This window comes from Oreochromis aureus, linkage group 4, assembly GCF_013358895.1.
Source record: "Oreochromis aureus strain Israel breed Guangdong linkage group 4, ZZ_aureus, whole genome shotgun sequence".
Lineage (NCBI taxonomy): Eukaryota > Metazoa > Chordata > Actinopteri > Cichliformes > Cichlidae > Oreochromis > Oreochromis aureus.
In genome coordinates, this window is record NC_052945.1 from 27,274,997 (window position 1) to 27,293,133 (window position 18,137).

The 18,137-nt window shown below is 44.2% G+C and overlaps 1 protein-coding gene across 4 annotated transcripts; it reads left to right on the top strand.

The window, feature by feature from the left end:
- The first annotated feature begins 216 nt into the window (after positions 1 to 216).
- LOC116311575 (trinucleotide repeat-containing gene 6B protein-like) lies at positions 217 to 17,926 on the top strand. 4 transcript variants are annotated; one of them, XM_031728725.2, is made up of 21 exons: positions 217 to 533; positions 1,886 to 1,973; positions 2,886 to 2,907; positions 3,160 to 3,618; positions 3,917 to 6,712; positions 6,846 to 6,998; positions 7,196 to 7,383; positions 7,513 to 7,575; positions 8,022 to 8,177; positions 8,614 to 8,751; positions 9,567 to 9,758; positions 9,957 to 10,082; positions 10,356 to 10,563; positions 10,942 to 11,094; positions 11,251 to 11,418; positions 11,653 to 11,799; positions 12,903 to 12,995; positions 13,161 to 13,376; positions 13,493 to 13,563; positions 15,592 to 15,731; positions 15,827 to 17,926. In XM_031728725.2, the coding sequence occupies exons 2-21, from the start codon at positions 1,917 to 1,919 to the stop codon at positions 16,398 to 16,400; spliced, it is 6,120 nt and encodes a 2,039-aa protein (XP_031584585.2). In that variant the 5' UTR covers positions 217 to 533; positions 1,886 to 1,916; the 3' UTR covers positions 16,401 to 17,926. The 4 variants fall into 4 exon arrangements, with proteins under 4 accessions (XP_031584585.2, XP_039466847.1, XP_039466849.1 ...); XM_039610913.1 differs by lacking the exon at positions 217 to 533 and adding an exon at positions 609 to 689; XM_039610915.1 differs by lacking the exon at positions 217 to 533 and adding an exon at positions 1,128 to 1,223.
- The last annotated feature ends 211 nt before the right edge of the window (positions 17,927 to 18,137 follow it).

Sequence of the window (18,137 nt, forward strand, 5' to 3'; positions counted from 1 at the left end):
ATGTCAGACATGGGAAAAGGGGGTGGGGGTGGGAGGCGCTCGCTGTGTTGTGTTGTGTTTTGGTTTTTCTGCACATTTGTTTACTTATTTATGCATGACGTCATGTTCCAGAGTTATCATGTTCCAGAGTTAAAGCGCCCTCTGGTGGACGATGTAGGCGCGAGCCCTGCTCCTCCTCCCCTCTCTGATCAACAACGAGCCTGGTGATATAATATGCTGCCTAAAAACCTCCACACAGAAGCAAAATGGCCGATAGTAAACTAACCGATCACAGAGCGTCTGACAGTAATCAAGGGGTTATGCATGTTTTGTTTACAGCTTGAGAGCTACAGTCGCGCAAAAAAGGATACTCGCCTTTCTTCAGTTTTTCTACGATTAACATTTCGCCTTTCGGTGATGTCATTTCTTATTCAATTTAGCCTTGAAAGCCTCGAAGAACTAGCTCGCTAGGCTAGCTACCTTGCTAACCTGCTAGCGGTAGGTCTGCAAGAATTTTTGCACAGAAGCACTTTATGTCCTGCGTGATTCCCGAGGTGAGTACTAAAACACGGACGTTTGGCCTTCACACAACAGAAGTACCGAGTAGCAACCCGAAGTATTTATTCACTCACACGGCGAGCATTCGAGGTTTCTCGGTTTTTGGAATAGGCTCGCTTGTTAGGCGTTGAAAAGCTGGGGAAACGTCACAGGTTCGTCGTGTGTTTTGGCCCTGTCGACCCCTTGCTACGGACTAGTTTTCGGTGTATTCGCTGACATGTTAATCCTGGGTTTTGCGCCCGCCGTGGCATTACGAATTACAAGAATAAACCGTGTAAAAGGAGTGGGCAGTGTATGGAAATAATGGGCCTGACGTGCCTCATTCTCAGCAGTCAACTTCGCTCAGGTTACGATCGCGCGGAGCCACAGAGGCACCTTCCTCTGTGACAGCTCACCGCCGCGAGCCCGGGCTCTCGGGTCAAAGCGCAAGAGCTCACCTGCTCAGCTGCTTTAAAACCCGCTACCATTAGCCAGTTGCTCTCCCGGTGCCCCTTCGTGGCTGCAGGTCTGTTCCCTACCGACCTGTTATATTTACATGAGGTGCAGGTTATTTGCTCCCAGTACTGCGCAGATATCCGGCTGTGGTTCTCATCATTACCTGTAATGTCAGCGAGCGACATTAAACAGTGAAGGGTCACGGCTGTAACTTGTCGGGTTAGCATTCAGTAGCGTCTTGTGTCGTGGGGGTAATTATCAACAGCTTGGCTAACAGAATTACTTGGCCTAGTCACATTTACAGCTCTGTAGAAACTGGGATCCCTTTATGTTTCCCTCTGTGGCCGTTTTTGCTATTTTAATGTCACCTGTTTTGTTGTTAGATGCGAGCTGTGCGTTTGCATATTTCATTTGTTTACTTCTGGCATAAACGAGTGTCTCCTTCATAACAGTGGATAGGTCACTATTTCTTTTTCTTTTTTTCTTTTTTTTTGTACCCTTTGGGTCATCGCAGCCATTTTACTTCCCACTTTACTGCCTGAAAAAAAATCTCAGATTTGTTTTCCTTTTTTCCCAGAAATGCTGTAGACTATAAAGTCATATGTTTGTTTGGCTGCTGCTCTGTTTGTCCATTGGTTGAATTGCAGTCGCTTGCTGGTTAATGAATTATGCAGTGAGAAACAAGACTACCAAGGGCTGTTGTCAAGCTGTCTGCTTCTGGTTAACGTTACAGTTCTTACAACACTGACTGTGTAGGAGTACACTTGGCGGTGATCTCGTGATAGCATGTTATAAATTTCGAGCCAGAATTTATGTGTGTGAAACAATGGTATGCTCTCTTTTTAAGCAACAAGCCAAATTCATTGAGGCTTTAGTTAGATAAATAATTGAACATGTATATTTCTCTTTTCAGACAGGAGAATCAAGAAGGGGAACAGTAGTTCATGGAAGACAAGAAAAAGAAGAAAGAAGATAAAAAGAAAAGGGAAACCTCTCAGAAGGTAAGCTGTGCTCTGTCTAGTTTGCAGACAGTCTGCTTCTGTTTCACTGACTGTTTGTGCTGAACAGGAGTCGATAAAATTTACATTTTATTTGCCAGATTTTTGAGCCCTAATAACGTCATTTGAAATTTTCAGAGCTGAAATTGCTTTAACATGCTGTAACTTGACAAGCTGCCTATCCCACACAGTGGTATGACTCTTGAAAGTTTAGCCAAAATGCCCTGTTTAGATAAAAAAGATAAAAAAAATAAAAACAAAAAAAACACAAAGAAATAAACCCCCTCCCAAAAACCAAGCATGCCAAACGATTGTTTTTGTTCCTTTGTGTCATAGACATTGAATTGGTAAAGATTTGCTAGTGAAGCTATTATATCCCATTATATTTTTTGTTAAAGCTGGTTATAGAAAAATGTTGAGACGACCAGAAATGAGATTTTGGTTTTAGATTGTTACACTTGAGGCGGATGTAAAATTGCAGTTTGCTTTATTGTGCACACACGGCCAGCTGTAGAGGACTTTCTGATGGGAGTGTTGGCGCCCAGATGAGGAACTATTGTTTCTGTTTGCTACCACTCACTCCTCCACCACTTCCACTTCTATTGTAGAGGACTTAAAAAGGCTGGAAAATAACACTCTAAAACAAAAATCACAAGTTATTTATTTCAAGGGCATTTACCTCATAAATGTTTGAGAGTATTGTGGCAGAATTTCCCATATCTTCAATAAATAAACTTAAGGTACTGGATAAAAATCTGAGATTCTCAGATGGGTATTTTATATGGAATGTCCCCTGTGGATGTAGGTGGTCACATGAATGCAAACCTTTTTTTGCATTTAAAAAAAAAAAAAAAAAAAATCTAATTATCTTCTGCTTTACATCTCAATTTCTTTTCTTCTTTCTTCTTTTTTTAGGTGCCAGAACAAAAAATCAAAGGTATGAGTTTTTCATGTCACTCTTCCTTCCTCCATCACTGATTATTCCACATGTCAGTTGAATCACTTGGTTTCTTCTTCTTAAATATGCTGTAATGAACTTCAGTATGAGGTAACGACGTAGGGAATTTGTTGGATGTGGTTATGCACATGCATACATAAATGTAGACCTATAGTGAATGTTATTAAACTAATCATAAATTGAGTAACGCACCTACAGAGTGATGCTTTCTCTCATTTGTGTGTCTGCCAGTGCCAGAATCAGCCAAGCCCACCTGTTCCCAGCCACCTGTCACCCCAGGCTCAGTGTCCCCCAGCCCTGGCCCTGTTGCCCCCTCATCCCCCAGTCCTGGTGCAGCTGGGGGTTCTGCCCAAGTTCCTCCTGGTGGTGGGAACAATGCAAAGCAGCGGACTGCTGTGGCCAACGGACAGCCCTCCACCTCACCCTCTGGAAGTCAGACCACCCAGCAGCAGCGATACATGTCTCGCGAGGTTCCACCAAGATTTCGCTGCCAGCAGGACCACAAAGTGCTACTGAAGAGGGGCCAGCCACCGCTGTCCTCCATGCTGCTGGGTGGGGGTGGAGGTGGAGGTGGAGGTGGAGGTGAGGGGGGCTCTGGAGGGGCTGGAGGAGGCAGCGGCTGGGGGGCCGCCCCACCTCTTCCCTCACAGGGAGCAGATAACCCCAATGCAAACACAGCTGGAGGCACAGGTGGGCTAATGTTTCAGAACATACGATCAAGTTTAATAGGTAGTCCAGTAACACAGTAGTAGTCTTGTCCTACATTAGAACAGGAACTTTCTTTTAAGGTGAATTTTTACAGATAACGCAATGGAGAGAATCAATCAGCGGCCTTTACAATTCATTTATTAATTATAAAGTTGTTCATGACAGTAGTGATATGCGTTTGCTGTTCTAATTAGTCAGGTAGTTTTAGCAACATGTAGTAAACTGTGAAAGTTTTGAGTGTTGTTTATGATTAAATAAAGGTTTGCAATTTTTTCCGTAGATTCCAACCTGGGTTCATCTTCCCCTTCACCACCAAACTCCTCCTCATCCTCATTATGTGTCGCTGCTCCGTCGTCTTCTACTACTACTACTTCAACTTATGCAAATTCCACATGGGGGGCAGGCTCTGGCAGCCAGTCCTCTTCTCAGGGCTGCGGGAAGGTGTTTGTGGATGGGACTGACCTGGAGGACTGGCCTACCATTATAGGGGGGGCCAAAGTGAGTTCCGATGGGGCTGGAGGAGGGGTGCAGGACTGCCCCGGAAACAACAACAGTAGTGCCTCATGGAGTGAGATAAGCATCCAGCAGAAGGGAGGAGCAGGGAACATGGACAATCCTTCCCCCCCTCGTTCTTCTCCTCTATCCTCCACTTCCTCACTAAACGAATGTGTTCAGTCAAGTGGTGGTGGTGGTGGTGGCGGCAGTGGTGTATGGGTCTCTCCCACCTCATCTCAGGTGGATGCGGGGCTAGGATTAGCAGCATTTTACAATTCCAAAGTCTCCCATCTTCTTCCTAGCCCTCAGGAGAGCAGCAGCAGCAGCAGTGTCCCTGGTGCCAATTTCAACCCTGACATGAACCCCTCCGCTTGGCCCGCCCTGGTGCAGAGTGGGACATCAACTTCGGCTGGGGACAGTGCTCCACTACACTCATCCGTTACTTCATCTTCCTCATGTTCCGCCAACACCACCCTCATCACCACTCACACTTTTTCATCTGTGAATCAAACTGATCTTTATCAGCAGCACACTGAAACAGCTGCAGGAGCCAGGAGTGGAGAACAGCAGGAGCAGCACTTAGGAAACCCAGGACAGGAGCTGGGTTCAGGCGGGGCGGCACGAGAAGCAGGACCAAATCTAGAAGGTGGCAGTGAGGGGGATTGTGGGGCTGCTAGTGAAGGAGAAGGGAGCAGTAATCTTTCTGGCTCTACGTCTTCCTCCTCTGCCAGCTCTTCTTGGAGATCCATACCCCCAGTGTCCACTGACCTCAGTGCAGGGGCCTCACAGGCAGATGGGTGGGGTGGAGGAGGGAGTGGAGCTCAGGGGCAGGAAGGGAATGTTTGGGGCTCTAGTACCCCAGGTAACAAGACAGGGTGGGGCAGAGGAAATGGTGGTGGTTCAACTACCCCAGTGGTATCTCAGGGACCGTGGGAAGGAAGCAGTTCAGATGCAGAGTGGGGTGAAACTGCAGGAAGTGCAAGTTCAAGTAATTTAGCAATAGCCAGTGGAAGAGGAGAAGAGGGGAGCAGCATCAGCAGTAGTGCAGGCAGCCTTGGTGTTGTTGGCAGCAGTTTGGAGGATTCTTCCTCACCAAAGTTTGCAACTATGACAAAAGCATGGGACAATCAGAAAGGGATGGATACTGGGGACGGGGCAGTTATGGAATGGGGTGGAGGCACCGGAGGTGAAGGACCATCCTCTAGTGGAGGAGGATCCATAGCTGGAAGTGGTGGAGGAGGGAGTGGTAGCGAACAGAAACAAGAGAGTTCCTCATCTGCGCGCCAACACTCCCATCAGACCTCCAATGCTGAAGTGGCCTTACTTAGCTTGCTCAATCGGCCTGACCTGGACCCCAAGGTTCTGTCAAACACGGGCTGGGGGCAGACCCAGATTCGACAGAATGTGGCCTGGGACCTGGACACCACGTCAGGAGTCGGAAACAGAAATGAAAGAAACACTTCATCTTCCTCTGCGTTTTCATCAGCAACCATGAACACTACCACTAGTCGCAGTCCTAGGTACCCATCTAACACTGGTTCAGTAACTAATGATACATCTGGTGGCAGCCACGCAACTAGCCTGAACTCTACAGCAAGGGATGGCTGGGATGGTGGCACTACAAAGTCCACCTGTGGTCCTCATATGCCAAGTAGCACTATACGGAAGCTGGGATCACCAGAAGAAGATCTAGAGGGCAGCCAGGGGAAGGCAGCTGGAGGCTGGGGTGATCGCCCACCTGAAAGCCAGGGCAAAGCATGGGGGGCTGAAGAACAACAATGGGGGGATCAAAGAGGAGGTAACTGGAGAGACATAGGAGAACAGGGTAGTGGGTGGACAGATGGTCCAGAAGATAAAGGAACAGGGGGGTGGAAAGGAGGTGGAAGAGGGGAGACAAGTGGTTGGGGGGGAGGAGGAGACTGGAGACAGAGAGATTCTACACCTGGAGGTGGGTGGGGAGATGGGCGAAGTAGAGGTGGGAGCAACTCTGATGAGGGATCTTCCTGGGGTGCATCGGACGAAGGAGGGTCTCAGCGAGGAGGATGGGGAGATGTGGGTGGCGTCAAAGCCCACCCGGACTGGGGGAGTACAAAGCCCCACACAGCAGCAGCACAGATACCAAACAGCCAAGCGACACCAATGAAAGCCCCAAATCAGCAGCAGCACCAATCACAGGGTCAGCAACCACCAGGAGGTTCCATACAAGGAGGGTGGAACAGCCGGCCAAATGTTGGAGGTGGACCTCCACCTTCCAAGAATCAGAACCAAAGTTCAGGCTGGACCTCTGGCCCGATTCCCCAAATCTCCGGAGGTGGCAGTGGTGACACCCTGGAACCCAGCGGCTGGGAAGAGCCCTCCCCTCAGTCCATCAGCCGCAAAATGGAAATTGACGATGGCACGTCAGCCTGGGGAGACCCGAACCGCTACAACACCAAGAACGTGAACTTGTGGGACAAGAACAGTGCAATTCCAGGCCAGAGCCACAGTCAGCAGGCCCCACCACCATCCATGCAGCAACAACCACCTAGAAGACAACAGGGGATGCAGTCCAGCAGCACAACTCCTGGCAATGGCGCCGTGGGTAAGAAAAAGCTTTTATTTCACAGTGTCAGCCATGTTAACAACCTTATGGACGTTTGTTACTAAAATCCTAAACTATTAAGCTTCTTTTACATAGTACTTTCTTCTAAACCACAATGTCTAATTTTATCAAGGTGCAGGCATGTGGGGAGGAGGTGTACAAACTGTGGATAATGGTACTGCAGCTTGGGGTCAGGCTTCAGATGCAACATCAGGTTGGGGTGATCCAGATGAACCTGGTAAAGCTTCTGGCTGGGGGAATCCTTCACCCAACCCTGGTAAACCTGGTAAGCGTTTAAAAAAACCAAAACAAACAAACAGCATTTTGTTATTCATGTGTTGATGATGCCTCAGAACCACAAATCAGACGTTTAGCAACATTGCACTTCTTAGTATGACTGGGCTTCATGAATGTTAACTCCACAATCCCCAAATAGAGAAACAGCTGACTTTATCATAACCATCTGTTTTGTTTTCACTGCAGGTGCCAAGTCGATTGAAAGCTGGATTGGAAAAGGAGACTCTATTTCAGCTTCCCGTCATCCCAGCTGGGATGAGGAAGAAGATGGTGGTGGTGGAGCCTGGAACAGCACGGGCTCCCAGGGAAGCAGCTCTTCCTTCAACTCTGGAGGCTGGGGTCAGACACATGGGGGGAAAAGAGGAAACATGAAGGTGAGGAAGAAAGATTCAAGGACACACAAACAGCTATAAACTACCAATTGAAGTTCATTGTACTGCAACAAAACACTTTGATTTTTGTTTGGCACTTAAAGGGTAATGTTTGGATTTTTTTCCTTAAAGGCTGGAGGAGGGGACAGTTGGATGAACCCAGTGTCACGCCAGTTTTCAAATATGGGCATTCTGGTAAGATACGGATAAGATAATTATTTAAAAAAAATGTTTTCTAGCTCTCCTCTCACAGTCTAAAGACATGCAATTATGGAGTTCAGTTAATTGGTAATTCTAAATTGCCCATAGGTGTGAATGTGAGTATGAATGGTTGTCTGTGTGTTAGTCCTGCGACAGACTGGTGACCTGTCCAGGGTGTAACCCGCTTCTTGCCCTAAGACAGCTGGGATAGGCTCCACCCACCCCAACTCTGAATTAGATAAGCAGAAGAGAGTGGATGGATGGATTTCTAGCTTTCATGTATTTAGTGCCATTGCTGCTGTATGATTTGATATGATTTTTTTCCCTCTATCACTAATGTTGTTATGATGGTTACATTATCAGTGAGGGTGCTATCACTGTACTACTAAAGAGTCAAGTCACTTTTTTTTTTTTTTTCTCCTTTTTCTACCTCTCTCTAGGATGATCCAGGTGTCGACAAAAAAATGGAAGGAGACAAGAGAGGAATAACTGACTATAATGGAGAAATGCGGAGGGGAGGGAGAGGTGGAGGTGGTTACCGCATGCCTAGTTCCAAAGATATGGGCCCTGTTGACATGGGGCCCTATGGTGAAAAGGTGTGTTGGGAGTGTTAACTAGTCTTTAATTATTATAAGAACCTTGCCTTTTTCAAAGGTAGCTGTCATTTTGAATAATTTGAACTTTAGTACTCACAGTATCGACTGAATGTTATAAAATATTACCACAAATAAAATGAGGGTTTTAATGACCAATTTAGGAAGCTGGAAAGTTTTTAGATGTAAAGTGGCACTTCTACACTTTGGCAAGATTTATCAGTGCTATGAAGATTTAATCAATTATGGCAGGTAGAACCATGGAGCTGAAACCGAAGAGAAATGCTCCTTTCCTTTTAAAGATAGGATGATATGAACTGTGGATGCTTCATCTTCTCTTGCTGTGCTCAGGGACTGCATAGAATATTACGAAGGGCCTCCACTGGCCACACTTTGAGAGCCCTGGCTTTAGTTGTAAATTGTTTCTATTCTGCTCCAGATGGGTGGCCACGGAGTGTTTGTCAGTGGCGGTGGAGGGATGTCTCAGCCCCGAGGGATGCACCAGCCTGGCATGCATTCGATGAACCCCTCCCAGGGGTTACGTGCACAAGTGCCTCATCAGTTCCTGTCTGCTCAGGTTTGTGTCCTACTGTGATGTTATTAATTATGATGAAGCTGTTTGTACAAGGTTTTTGTTTGTTTGTTTTGGTTTGGTTTGGGTTTTTTGGTATATTGGATATCTTATACAAATGCCGAGCATTGGGTCATCGAGGTCGTCTAACCCCACACATCTGGCGATATCTCACAAGTTTTTGAGAAGAGTTTATACATAATTATTAAATATATATAATAACAATATAATAACATAGTCCATTAAACTTTATGTGCCAATTTTATGAAGGTAACTAAAATGTGTACATTAAGTAAAGAAAACAATTGATTTTCACTATGCATGACATAAACAAATTATAGCATTACAATTGGTTAGTTAATATTATTAATTATAATTTCATTTTTAACAACTAATTAAACTTTAACTTAGTTATTTTACTGACTATTCCCACCACTTATTAAAGTAATTATAATTGTCTGTGGCCAACTAATATTTAGTCATATTCTGCGATCACAGACTATAAAAACTTAGGTTTTACTGAACTAGAAGCTGTCTCTCTACAGCGTGCAGAGTCACTGCAGTATGTACTAACACATGTGATACAGGCACATAATCTGCCTCATGTAAATGTGACAGAAATTTGAAATGTTTATTAAACAGAATATCAGTTTTTGACAGGGCTTTCATACATTTCATGCGTATGGTTTTAGTTGCTCCAGCTCATCCTGCACTGCTGGAAACCTGACAGAGCTTATTGATAGTGTCCCTGTTTCTCATAACGTGCTTTGCCCATAGCGTCTTTCAGCACCCATATACTTGTGAATGCTTGTGACATGCAGGTGCCGGGTCCTATGCTGAAGCAGATGCCCTCACCTGGTGGAAGTGTGGGTGGTGTAGTTGGAGGAGTAGGAGGTGTTGGTGGTGTTGGAAGTGTCGGAGGGGTTGGTGGAGGCGTGTTCCCTCCCCAGATTTCCCCACAGCAGCTAGCAATGCTCAGCAACATTTACCCCCCCATGCAGCAGTTCCATCTGGTAAGTGCCTGAATGATACGTCATCGATTGATTGATTGCAATAAAACATTGTCAGTAGTTTTTCTTGTTAGTTTATAGTGGAAAACATTGATGTCGAAGCAGAAGATGTAGACTAAATATGTCACTTTGTAATTGATTAAAATGTTTGTGAAAACAACTGTTATGTTGGGTTTTTTCTTCTTTTTTGCCAATACACAGGCTTGTCAGTTCCTGCTACAACAACAACAACAGCAGCAGCAGCAGCAACAGCAGCAACAGTTTCTGCAGAACCAGAGGAAGTTCCCTCAGCCTCAGCCTCTCAGGCAGCAGCCAGACCCACAGCAGGTGAGCGTGCATGCCGATAAAATGCCATCAGAGCAGTAACAGCACTAGAAATAGTACTCGCTAAAATGTGGTCAGAAATGCTCAGAAGTTCTGTTAAGCTAATTAGCTGAGGTGTAGTTGAGAACCATCACTTTATTTTTAACTTTTGGTGACAGATGTGACGCTAGTGTTTGCTTCAGTCACGTCAGACTAGAATATGTGAAACTATGTAATATAAATATAGATCATTGGTGACCATTCAAATGTACTTTTTTAAAAATTTCATCTTGTCAGCTGGCGAGGATTATGGCTATTCTGCAGCAACAGAGACAGCATCAGCAGGGTGGAGTTGGAGGAGCAGCACCAGGAGGGAGTTCCAAACTGTCCCCCTCTCACCTGGGAGGAGGCCTATCCAAACAGGCCATGGTAGACCCTGTTCCACATCCTGGAATTGGGGGAACCTTATCAGACCTTCACACCAAAACACCAGGGATGTACTCTGGTGAGTGCTTGTGGTTAGGTGTAATGCAGCGCTCCCCAGATTTGCATAATATTCAGTTTTATTTTTTTATAGCACCAAATATCACAACAGTCACCTAAAGGCGCTTTATATTATAAGGTGAAGACCCTACAATAATAGACAGAAAATCCCAACAATTGCCTTGGAAAGACAAATCCATCTGCTGTGACCAGTAGTGGGTGAGGAGAGGGAGACGGGATAAAAGGCACACTGTGGAAGAGAGCCAGAGATTAATAATAACAATGGTTAAATGCAGAGTGGTGTGTAAATATTGAGTGAAGAAGAAATGCTGAAAGCTGAAGGCTCTGACTATCAAAATGTTATGTGCGCATTAAAGCTGACACTTTTTCATCTTGCCAGGGCTTACTCCTGGAAGTAACCTGTCAGGACTGGAGCTCGGGCCCATGATGGGAGGGATGAAGGATCTAGGAGGACAGCAGTCCCGCTTTAAATGGATGATGGAGGGACACTCTCCAGCTCCCTCTCCCCCCGACTCAACCATTCACAAGAACGGTAGGTAAACAGATGGTCTGTTCCTATCAGCAACTGGTCTGGTAATCATCTTTGTTCACAGTGTATCTGAATGAACCGCTGTGAACCAAAATGTTGCGAAACATATTCATGTCAGTCTGTCTGACCTCCTTTCTCTTTCATGTCCCATTTCTAAAGGCCCTTTACCCAGTGCTGTAAAGGTTAGAGGAGGGTCTCCTTACTCCCAGTATGAAATGCTGGGCAGTGATGGTTTGGGGATTCCCCCTCAGGGCTCTACAGACAGCTGGCACCGGACCCCTGGTAGTAAAATGGGGAACAAATCTGCCACATCAAGCTGGCCTCCAGGTGAGTGTTTTTGTCTGCTACTTACGAAACAGCTGTTTTTCATTTTAATAACTAAAGTAATTAATTTGCTTCTAATGCCGGGGCCACCCACTATGTGTAGTACTTTGGTTTAAGACTTGGAGCCAGCATAGTTAACAAACCCTGCAGGGACACAGTTATTAAGTTGGACTGTTTTGCACAGCATATTTGTTAATCAGGGTTTTGTTTTTTGTTTTTTTTCCTCCGTAATGACAGAATTCCAGCCCGGTGTGCCCTGGAAGGGCATACAGAACAGTGGAGACCCAGAGTCTGATCCTTATATGACCCCTGGTAGTGTCCTTGGCTCCCCAGGATCCCCAAGCCTCAACGACTCTGACCACCAGTTACTGCGAGACAACATAGGTATTTAAAGTTTTGACAAGCATAGGTGTTGGTTTTGGCTTTGGTATTAAGATTTGTGTTACAAGAGCTCTGCTTCTGTCCCAAATAAAGCCCAGAATAGATTACAGGGACTCCCTGTACTAATGATTAGTCATTTTGAGAAGCGTGAACATGAATCTGAAATTCTGCCGTCTAATCTGCTATATCACTAAAGGTGCAGTTGTTAATAGACTGCATTACAATCTAAGTTCCCCTTTAGTGGCTGCAGCTGATCCCTACGAGGATTAAGGCTAAGTGCTAAATCTTTTCACTACTTACTGTTATAGCTGTCAGCTGGTGATTATTTTATATGGCAGGCATTTTGTGTTATTTCTTACTACAGATCGGTTACTTTGGCTCTCTTTCTCAGACTTCTACCAAAAAACACAAAATCCAAAAAAACAAAAAATAAAAAAAACCAGGGACTCGGATCTGAAAATGACATTTTTACTTTGTCTGTTTCTCTTGTAGCCTACAGTTGTCTGCTATGGCAAGCTCAGGACCGGATAAAGCAATTTTAAGCATATTGCTACCTTTTCTTAATCAGTATAAGTTGCTTTTCCTTAGTGGCTGCATCCCTTGAGGTTCCCAGTTCTGCATTTGTCATATACAACAACAACAAAAAATTGCACTAGTGCTTTAAACAGTGTCTCACCCTGTATAGTATAAAAGTATTAAAGAGGAAAAACTACTAATAGTAGAAGAGATGAGAGAAAGAAATGGAGAAAATAAATGAATAGTATAAGCCACTAACAATTCTCTCACACAAAGGTGGTAATTTGAGGTGGTAGACTATGCTTTAAATATAAAATAAAAGACAATGATTTGGCAATGACAAAGTCACAGCATTCAGGGTGGTGATGGCCTTTGTGTATAAACTTTTCAGAAGTGTAGTGGTGTTTGTTTAATGTTCGATATTGTCTGCTCAAGGGCAGAAGTTCTAAATCCAAGCAGTTTTTGAAATAGTCTTAGGTCGGGTACTTGACAAATTTTCTTCAGTCTCGACAACGCAACTGAACTATGGTTGTCTTGTCTTGTTTATCACAGGATGTGTTGCATCGAGATAATATTGTAATGTTTTGTAGGGCCAAATCCTTCTCTCAACACCTCGCTGCCTTCACCTGGTGCCTGGCCCTACAGTGCCTCAGAAAGCCCCCTCAGCAATGCACACAGCACAGGTGGGTTTATGATTGGTGGATATTGTTAAACTGTGTTTGCATTTTGACTTATGCTTAGTCTTATTAGCTTCATTATATTGTTTGTCATGTGTTAGCACTGTATTTTACAAGTTAAGAGTTCTTTTGTTTTACGCCTCTTTCTTCCACTCACCTTTTCCTTCTTAGGAAAGTACTCTGATTACAAGCCCAGCTGGCCTCCAGAGCCCATTGGACAGAACAAGTTGTGGAAGACCAGTCGCAACAGCTCCCAGCTGCCACGCCCCCCTCCTGGCCTAACCAATCAGAAGCAAGCCTCACCCTCGCCATGGGGTACTGGTGGCCCTCGGTTGGCCCGGAGCTGGGGAGGGGGTGGGATTAATCAAGAGTCAAGATTTGGGCAAGGTACCTCTTTACAGGGACCTTATTTCATAGTTTACAGCTTAACTGTATATGATATAGAGGATGAGGTCAGTGTAAATAAAGAAATCTTACATTTGTCATTTATCCCTTCTTTATAGGCTCAGCTTGGAGTGATGGTGCGGCCTCCAGAGGCAGCTGTTGGTTGCTGTTAAGCAACCTGACCCCTCAGGTAAGGAGGAGGAGAAGGAAACACTGAGAAACGACTAAACAAGGCAGTTACTTCCATCTTCAGAAACTGAACTTGTGCGAAAGGGTGATGTAAAATCGTAACAGGACTGTGTTGTATGAGCAGTGTGTCTCATACTTCATGCATTTGTTTGATGATCGCCACGTCATTCATATAATTATCTGAAAAAATAATGATAGACAATTTAATAGCTTGAAGTAATTTGGATGAGCTTTTCTTGTGAAACATAAGAGAAGGAATTTAAAGGGGAGGAGGTGGGATCGGTGATGGCATTAATGAATTCCCCCCAGATCAAGCTACAGCTGGAAAACCTTAAGTCAGTCAAGCAGTCACATGGAAAATTGATTATGATGATTCAGTAATAATCAAACTCTAATATAAAAATTTTGTGTATTTTATATATTTGTATTTTTTACTACATATTCCAAAAGTAGAGTAACTGTGCCATTACTTTGTTCGCCCCTTATTCTTCTTCTGGCTTTGCAATAAAGGCATTAACAGTCAGAGAGGTGCTACTGCTGCTGGTGGTCAGACCAGGACGAGCTTTCCCTGCCATCAGTAGCAGAACTATATCATCCAGTTTAATAAAATGAATGTGATCTTTGCACGACCTTTAAAGGTGCACAGTGAAGCAGACAACAAAGAAGAGAAACAAGTGCAACAGTAAGTGGCACAACAAAGGGTCCTGTTAATTTGAGACTTGTTTTGAGAGTTGATGAAGGAATAGGTTGTAAAAAAGTGTATAGACTTGTTTGGCAAGAAAAGAAACCTGGAAGCTATACAGTACTATACCCACGCCAGTGTAGCTACTTTCAGCTCTTCCCTTATTTAAAAGCAGGTGTCTGTTTGATTTGGCAGGGGTTTTTTTGTTTGTTTGTTTGTTTTTTTTAACACTGAATGCCACTCTTGACATGATCCCAGTGGGATTTGTGTCCTCCTGGGCTCAAACCAGGGATCTTTGTCTCATTAGGCAGGTATCTAAACCACAGCAGTTTTCATATGCAACATGAAAATGTGCAAAATTGACTTTGTGTAATATAAAATAGTAATGAATAATAATGTACGCTATGATAAAAATATAGATGCGATTCAAATTATTTAAAGTGTTTTTTGTTTTTACCTCAAATGGTTCATTGAAGGCCTCAGTTTTAAAAATAGATTTTCTTAAGTTCTTCATGTGTTCACGGGTTAAACCTCTTTGACACAACAGAATTGATCATGGCCATAAATACTTAGACCATATTAACAGCTACATGTACAGATCAGTCAGGGTTTAGGCACTTTAAACTGCTTTTCTCATTCATTTGCATTCCCCTTCACTCTGTCCTATGCAAATTACACGGACCCATGAATGACCCAGGCGTAATTTGATTGCAATGTTGGATGAGCCATTTAATCAATTAGAGCTTGTATAAATGACACTTCCACGACTTCCTCTGTGAAAATCATAGAAATGAAAGTGTTTTCCAGAGTAAGACCAAGTTTGTTCTGGTTAGAAAAGTTGGTTTTTCAGTAGTTCATTTACTCAGGTCTCCCATACAGTCTTGCGCAACTTGTAGATCTTACTGTAAATGTAACTTTATTACATGTCATAAAGCCACACCTTACCACTCACATTATTTATTAACGCACAGTTTCTCATATACATAATCATTGTTGTGTAGCCTCCTTACCTGACCTTTCTCTGGCCCGATAAGTGATCAGTCAAGATAGTGGATAATTGACCTATGAACGTTACATCACACATCCACGCGTTCTGCTGAGGACATTGGTTTATGTAATATAACTCCTTGTTCCTTACTTTTACCTCTACCATTGCAACAAAGGGACTATCAGTGATCTTTTCTAATCAAAGTCTTATGTTATGTTTGGGTTCCTCAGAACTCAAGAATCTCTTCACAGTAATGGATTTTTCACTAAAATTGGTCCTTCTAAATATGACAAAACACAAACACCCTCCAGAGTCTAATCCTATACGGTATCTATACAATTATTCCTCCTTCCCTGTAGATTGATGGCTCCACGCTGAGGACCATCTGTATGCAGCATGGCCCCCTGCTGACCTTCCACCTTGGCCTGACCCAGGGCACCGCTCTGATTCGTTACAGCACCCGGCAGGAAGCAGCCAAGGCCCAGGGTGCACTGCACATGTAAGTTTACCTATACCCTCACTGCTCCACGTGAAGCAAACAGTAACCTGCACATACTGACCTGAAGAACCTTGTCTTATAACTTTCTTAAACAGGTGTGTCCTGGGCAACACCACGATCCTGGCGGAGTTTGTGAGCGAAGAAGAAGTTGCTCGCTATGTTGCACATTCCCAGGCCGGAGGGGCAGAGGGAGCCAGCTCAGGAGGGGCAGCGGCCGGTGGGGCACAGGGTTCATCCGGAACAGGCACAACTGTGGTGGCCAGCAGTGGAGGAAGTTCTCCGGGGAGCGAGCGGGCAGCTGTGGGGGCAACTTCGGGTGGAAACGGAAATGGCAGTGGAGGAGAGAGTGGAGCAGCGGTTCTAGCTGGAGTTAGGTCCTCTGGCTCTGGCTGGCAGAGTCTTGATGGTACAGGTAGTTCTTCAGAGACCTCCTCAGCCCAAGGACCCGGGCTGGGGATATTTTCCCAGTGGAGCACCAACGGGGCTGGGGAGGGAGGAGGTGTTGGGGGAGTAGAGTCTGGGAGGTCTGGGCTTTGGGGAGGCATGACTGCAGGATACCCCAGCAGCAGCCTGTGGGGGGCACCGCAGATGGAGGAAAGGCACCAAATGGACAGCCCTGCTGGATTGTTGCCCGGCGACCTGCTGGGGGGAGGAACCGATTCCATCTGAGGATTTTCCCCCTGCTTCCATTTGTACGTGTAGGTTTGGACACACTGATACAGCATACACTGGGATTCATATGTACTTACTATGGCACACGCGCGCACACACACACACACACACACACACACGCATTACATGGTATGCATATAAATGTACTACACATATACACACGTGTGCATACGTATACGTAGTATGCATATTTATGTGCACACACAAAGCAGAAATGTGAGACATGCTTACACACATTCTCGTGGCCAGACTTAAGCTATTATATAAAACAAATGCAGGGACTGTTAGATGTGTATACAGCCTTTTTTCCACAGATGAAGATTTCAACTGCTTAGACTTGAATCCTGAAAAAAAAAGAATGAAAAGTCAGTTGGTCTGAAAGACTTGACTGGATTGCAATGTGCTTAGTAAATAGGTGACTTTTCAGCAGATTTACATACACATGCACACACCAAATACAGAGAAGCCTTCAGACAGATAGGCACTGTAAACAGCATTACCTTCATCGTAAAAGAGAACTTAAAACTACTACATGATGTGAGGTTTAAAGTGCAGTTTGTATTCACATCCCCTTAAAGATGGAGATCGAATCCAAACACATGCAAACAGCTCTGATTGACAGCAGAACTGTATCTTACTGTGTATGTTAAGTTTGTTTTCTGTTTTGTTTTTGTTTGTATGGTTTTAATTTTTAAACAGTGAAAATACTGAAAAATGTCATTGTTCTGTTTTCAAAATGCTGACCTCCTACTGTTGTATCTCACGCACTCTTTTTCTCTGTTATTCTCTCTTGAACATGGTTGTTACTGTTGCAGTGATAAATGTTAAATTGCAGGCAGTTTGAGGCTATGATGCATTTCTCCATGTGTTGATACTGTGTGCACGCGTAGTGTCGTACACACTGAGCGTGAGTGAGACTGAGACCAAGTAAGTGGATTAACCACCGCAGTTGTCATGCGTGAGTGTGCGCGCGAGCGTGTGCGTGAATGTGAGGATGATGTGTGTGCATGTTAATGCCTGTCATAATGTGGGCAAGGCTGCTTACTTATACAGAAGGTCTATACAAAAATGTTTTTGAGTGCATTCAGTATACTGCTGACTGTGTGTTAAGAAATATTCGCACTAATGCTTTTCTCTCTCATTTGAAGTTGTTTTGTTTTTTTTTTGTTTTTTAAAGCAGACTTGTCTTTTTTTATTGTCCGACCTGCAATAATAAAAAAGAACATTTTAATGACACAAAGAGCTGAAGGCATACGCGTCGAGGAAAATAAAAAAACGGACATGCCAAAATCTTATCAAACTGTGTGGAGCGGGAGGGAGGGGTGGGATGGGTTGTTTACAGATGCAGAGTAAGCGTTACCGTACGTTTTTAATGTTCTGTTGTTGTGTATTCGTTTTAAATTAAGACAGGCTTTAACACTCCTGTTCAGTGTTTTCGTTTTGAGATTTTACAAATAAAAAAAAAAATTTATTTAAACAAAATGAGAACAAGATTAATAAAGATGAAAGTATTGGCTTCTAAACTTGTCCTTGTTCTTCTTTGTTATGTCATTTGTGTGTGTGTGAATTCAGGTGTCTGTCTACTGTAATCCACACTTGGCTCAGCAGGTGATCATGACTAAAGAGAAAAAGGTGTATGGACTGGACCACATGTCAGTCACCCACTCATCACTATTGACAAACCAATCCTATTTAACACTTGCGTCAGTCCCCGGTAAGCCAGTGCTTACTGAA